The following is a 6,198-nucleotide window of genomic DNA, read 5'->3' as shown; positions in this document are numbered from 1 at the left end:
ATATATTTATAGACATACTGGATATACACAGTATGTATAAATGCACACTATTTCCAGATACACAGTTGAAAGCGTACGTTTATGGTTCCTGTATAAAAAGACATAACCACTCTTTTCTCACTGTCTGACATGAAATCAAATTAAACCTGTCCTGTTTTACATCAGTTAGGATTCCCAAAATGTTAGTTTTTAAATTCCCTAACAGTGAAAGAGAGAATTTTTTTAGATCTTTTTTTTTAAAGTTACTTTTTCTGTCACAGGTTTTTAACCGTGTTCTAAACTTTAAAAAGAGGTTTAGGCCTGCCTCCATAATCCCGTCAATCAAAATCCCTTTAAACGGTATATCTTGGGCCAATTGGCCGTTCCAAAACCATGACTTTGTCATCCTTTAGTCCTGTAACAAGTTTGGCAGCATGCTTAGGGTCACTGTCCACTTGGAAGACTCGTTTGTATCCTAATTTTAACCTCCAGGCTCACGTCTTGAGACGTTGCTTCAATGTTGATTTTAGTTTTATCAGAACACAGGACGTGTCACATTAAAGTCTTTGTCTCTCTGCATTAACTATAATCTGTCTGTTCTGTGTTGCTTTGGGAGAAACTCTCTGAGTGTCCTCCCTGAGTGTCCTCTCTGAATGTCCTCTCTGAGTGTCCTCTCTGAGTGTCCTCCCCGAGTGTCCTCTGAGTGTCCTCCCTGAGTATCCTCTCTGAATGTCCTCTCTGAGTGTCCTCCCTGAATGTCCTCTCTGAGTGTCCTCTGAGTGTCCTTCCTGAGTGTCCTCTCTGAATGTCCTCTCTGAGTGTCCTCTCTGAGTGTCCTCTCAGTCCAGTATGGTCCAGGACTTGTTTCACTGTGACTGGTCCACTCACTTTCCACGAGCGTCTTTATATCATGTCTGTTATGTCAAAAGACAATAACAAAAATAAGACTTGTTTGTTGTCTGAACTCATATTATTTTACTTTTGTCCCAGAGCTGGACTCTCTGGAGGTCCCCCCTCTGACTCCCACCAGTAAGGAGGTCCTCAGCCAGGCAATGAAAGCCAGTTTTGCTGGCTTCACTCAGGAAATAATCAAGCATCGCTTACCTCCTGGTACGAGACCTGAGCTCATTTCAGTTCCCGGTGGACTGGATGAATCCATGTGGATGTATAAATACTGACCTGGACGTTTTGATTCATGCACGTTTAGATCCTACCTCGTGGTCAGAGTGGGAGGTGAACCACTGGCTGGACTGGTGCCAGGCCGAATTTGGTCTCCAGTGTCTGGGCTCAGAGCTGAGGGGTCTGCAAGGCTGTGAGCTGTGTTGTCTGGATAAGGAGGCCTTCCTGGACCTGATGTCAGATTGCACTGCAGGGGAGATCCTGTGGGAGCACCTGGAGACCATGAGAAGAGGTACACAACAGTTTCAACCAAAATGTTAACCACCTTATTCTAAGTGTTTGAAAGCAAGTGGTCAACGAAACACGTCACGTAAAACTGCATTCTAAACCATGCATATTATACGGTTGTTGACCTCTGCCCTTATCGTACCCACCTTTGCCTGCTTTGCACCCATGGCAGCGTTTTATGATTTAATCTGCCAGAATATACTTTAGAAATGAAGATAAGCAGATTTGAAACAGTTCTTTGAAAAAATAATATTACTATCAAATTGGCAGCACGGTGGATCAGTTGGTAGAGCTGCCACCTCCCAGCAAGAAAGTCCCTTGATCAAATCCCGTCCAGCGACCTTTCTGGGTGGAGTTTGCATGTTCTCTCCGTGCATGCATTTGTTTTCTCCGGGTACTCCGGTTTCCTCCCACAGACCAAAAACATGCATGTTAGGCTGATTGCTCACTCTAAATTGTCCCTAGGTGTGAGTGAATTCATTCAACCTTTATTTATACAGGTTGAATGAATTCACTCCCTCACTCCCACCTGTGGTTGTTTGTCTCGTTTGTTTCTATGTGTCCCTGTGATGGACTTGCAACCTGTCCAGGGTGTCCCCCACATCTCACACAGTGATAGATGTATATGGACACCAGCGACCCCCGTGATCCGAAAAGGAAGAAGCGGGTAAAGATAATGGATGGATGGATGGATGGATGGATGGATGGCTGAATGGATGGATAATGGATGGATGTTATCAAAGTAATTTCTAGAAGTAAACATTTGCCTCAGATGTTTTTTCAACCTTTATTATCCAGATTAGTCTCACTGAGTCACAAGGACTCATTTTCAAGAGAGACAGACAACATACAACAATAAAATGCAATTAAAATATAAAATAAAAAGTAGTGATATAAAACAATAAATCAAGGTGCCATATCAAACAAGGAAAATACTAAAAACAAGAACATATTTGCTTTGATGTTTCTATTGACATTATCAAATGTTTGAAACCCCTTAAATAAATCAAGGTGGACAGCTTCAGTTCCTGTTGCAAGGTGTTCCAGGTTACAGGAGTTGAGTAGGAAAAGGCCTTTTTGCCAAGTTCAGTCTGCACTGAGGGAACGCTGCAGGTAATGATGGACTGAGAGTGCATGTTGTAACTGCACAGACGAGGTGACATGTGGGAGGACATATAAGAAGGTAGCAGACCAAGGAGGGATTTATAGATGAAGATGTAAAGAAGATGAAGATGTTTTCTTTCAGGAAAGAGCTCCCTGGACAAATCATTGACTGCGTTGGTGCTCTGGAGACAGGTTGGGGACACCTTTGATACACTTCAGATTGATTTAAGGCATCCACAACAACTCTGACGACAGTGAGTTAAACTTTGTTGCATATTTTGTTCAAACATGTTCAATAAGTGATCAGACTCCACAAATCCATAGCTTTCTTTTTGTGTTTCCATGAATGTCGTGAGACATTCTGGAGACGTCCTGAAGACTCCCTCCTGGTTGCTTTTATCCAGCTGGTTGCAGTCCAGTCACATACCATCTCTGCCTTTTTTATAAAACATGTTTGTTACCATGGTGTAGATTCTCAGTCATCTAGGACTGGAGGCAGCTGTGGCTGAGTGGTTACAGCAGTCGTCCTCCAATGGGAGAGTTGGGGGTTCTATTCCACCAGCAGTCACATGTTGAAGTGTCCCTGGGCCCCATTGAGCCCCTCATTGCCTCTGATGTGTGTCCCATCAGTGTATGAATGTGATAAAGCTCTGATTATTCTTTGTAGAGATCTAGTAGAGCACTGTTGTCAGGATTTTCAGGCTGAGCTGAACAGGAACGAACCCATGTGCAGGCAGGACGCACAGGCCAGGACGTAAAATAAGAAAACACTTTAATAATAACAAATAAACAGCTGACGAGGCAGCAAACACACTGGTTAGAGTTATACAGAAGGTTCTGATCTTCATGAGTTACCCCCATGTTAAAGCTTCCATCTATTCTCACCAACAGTCCATAAAAGGCAGCTTGTTGTCTTCAGCTACAGAATAGAGTCCAGTTGTTTTGTTTTAAGATCAGTTTTTTTAAAGAGGTACCTCTGGTGTCACTGTCAATATGACATTTTGCAAAGATTGATAATGGCTACAATTTGTAATTACCCACATGCATACCAAGTCTGACTGTTAGAGACTTCATATGACAACACCACATTCAACATTATTGTGCTGTTTGTTTGTCCTCCTCAGATTACATTGCAGACCCTTCAGACAAACTGGATAACCAGCTGCAGCATCATGTGGCTGAGAGCACCAACCTCCTCACCCTGGAGCCTGTGAGCGTACATGACGTTTATAGTTTATTGAAAACAGAAGATCCTCAGAGGAGAGTCAACGCTGCTCGTGGGGCAGCAGAAACACACAGGAATGGAGGTGAAGATTTTTTTTTAACTATCAAATGAATAACTTTTTTGTGTAACTCAAATGCTGTTTGATTCCTGATTGAAAAACAGTTTGTGATAAGGAGACAGTACGCCTCTCTCCCCAGGGCATCCATAGAGTTGTGACATGTTTTTATATATAGCTGAAACTAAAAACATATATTTAAAATTTAATTGTTTGGACTCATTCGTGGTAAATGAACAACTTTTTTTTGTATCTGAAGGCAAAGTTTAAAGAGAAAGCCTGATGGATTTGAAAGTCATGTTCAGTCAAATAGTGGTTAGTATCTTATCAGTTGTAACATCAATCATTAATCACAGAGTATGAAGGGAAGGACTGAACTCTTGGTCCAGGCTAGGTCAACAGTGTGCAAATGTTTTGCTCGCCACCGTGGAGAGAAGAGGTCCAGTCCATCTGTGCATATTGTGACCATGGTAACCTGAAAAATAGGAGAGGTACCAACTTACATGTTGGAGTGTAGCTACATCTAGGAGTAAGAAATCTCACTATCAAAATCTGGGTTGCTACGTTAAAAATCCAAGATGGCTGCCGCCATATTCCACTGCAGAGACTTGAATATGATATTGGAATTACAGGAACAGCTCTAAAATTGTTTAAATCATATTTATCTGACATATTCCAATTTGTAAATGTAAATAATAAATCTTCATCATACACCAAAGTTAGTCATGGAGTTCCTCAAGGTTCAGTGCTTGGACCAATACCTTATACATGCTTCCATTAGGAAATGTTATTAAACATCATGGGATAAATTTTCATCGTTATGCTGATGATATACAGTTATATTTGTCCATAAAACCCAATGAATCCAATCAGCTACTTAGACTACAAGCATGTCTTAAAGACATAAAAACTTGGATGACCCTACATTTTCTGCTTCGAACACAGACAAGACTAAGATTTTAGTTTTTGGACATGAACACCTTAGGAATACATTTTTCAGTCTTTCTCCCGCCTTGGATGGCATTAATCTGGCCTCCAGCTCTAACGTTAAAAATATTGGTGTTATTTTTGATCAGGACATGTCTTTTATCTGGGCAGCACGGTGGCGCAACTGGTAGAGTTGCTGCCTCTCAGCGAGCAGGTCCTTGGTTCAAACCCCGGTCCAGGGGCCTTTCTGGGTGGAGTTTGCATGTTCTCTCCGTGCAGGCGTGGGTTTCCTCCGGGTACTCCGGTTTCCTCCCACAGACCAAAAACATGCATGTTAGGCTGATTGGTAACTCTAAATTGTCCCTAGGTGTGAGTGGGAGACTGAATGTTTGTTTGTTTTGTTTGTCTCTATGTGTCCCTGTGATGGACTTGCGACCCGTCCAGGGTGTACCCCGCCCCTCGCACAGTGATTGCTGGACATGGGCACCAGCGACCCCCGTGACCCAAAATGGAATAAGCGGGTAAAGATAATAGATGGATGGATGGATGTCTTTTATCTCCCACATTCAAAATGTTATTAGAACCACCTTCTTCCACCAGCATAATATCACTGTAGGGTTTCTGGGGTCTTGTTTTACGTCATGTTTTCCTCATGTTTGCCTGTCACCCCTCAACACTTCTCCTCCCTGTGTTCCAGCACTGTCGCACCTGTGTCATATCCTAATCACCACAGGTGTCTGTCATTTCACCTTGTTAGTGTCTGTATATATTCAGCCCCTTGGATTGTCCTGTCAATGGCTTCATGTCTCTGCATCCCTCCGTGTCTCCTCTTTCAAAGTAAGTTAGCTGCCCTGTCAGCTTTTGTAAGTTCAATAATAAACATTTTACTTATTTTACTGGAGTCTCCTCATCTTCCTGCACTTGGATTCTACACATGGAAGTCAGATTATGATAATCACTAAGATTAGAAACATCTTGTTCAAAAATTATGCCAAAAAACTGGTTCATGCATTTGTCACATCTAGACTGGACTATTGCAATGGTTTATTATCTGGATGTCCAAATACTTTTAAAAAAAGTCTTCAGTTGATCCAAAATGCTGCTGCCAGAGTCTTAACCGGAGTTAGTAGGAGAGATCACATCTCTCCAGTTTTAGTTTCTCTCCATTGGCTCCATGTCAAATCCAGAATAGAATTCAAAATCTTACTTCTAACCTACAAAGCCCTCAACAACCTAGCTCCATCTTATATTACAGATCTTATTGTTCCATATTTTCCCAACAGAGCACTTCCCTCTCAGACTGCAGGTTTACTTGTGGTTCCTAGAGTTTCCAAAAGCAGAATGAAATATCTTTCAGTTATCAGGCTCCTCTCTTGTGGAACCAACTTCCAGTTTCTGTCCGTGAGGCTGACACAGTCCAGTTTTAAGACATAAGATTTTCCTTTTTAATAAATCCTTGTTTGATAAATCCACCATTTGGGAATGAATGAATAAATAAATA

The 6,198-nt window shown here is 41.8% G+C and overlaps 1 protein-coding gene across 1 annotated transcript in view; it reads left to right on the top strand.

The window, feature by feature from the left end:
* LOC119414557 (protein C-ets-1-like) overlaps positions 1–6,198 on the top strand; it is an 8,799-nt gene that overhangs the window by 687 nt on the left and 1,914 nt on the right. The window contains exons 2-4 of the mRNA XM_037681657.1: positions 970–1,089; positions 1,187–1,390; positions 3,615–3,700. Coding sequence (XP_037537585.1) covers positions 970–1,089; positions 1,187–1,390; positions 3,615–3,700 — 410 coding nt within the window. The remainder of the gene's footprint in view (positions 1–969; positions 1,090–1,186; positions 1,391–3,614; positions 3,701–6,198) is intronic.

Source organism: Nematolebias whitei, chromosome 1 (assembly GCF_014905685.2).
Source record: "Nematolebias whitei isolate Nwh7 chromosome 1, NemWhi1, whole genome shotgun sequence".
NCBI classification, from domain to species: Eukaryota; Metazoa; Chordata; class Actinopteri; order Cyprinodontiformes; family Rivulidae; genus Nematolebias; species Nematolebias whitei.
This window is presented reverse-complemented; position numbering and strand designations above follow the sequence as displayed.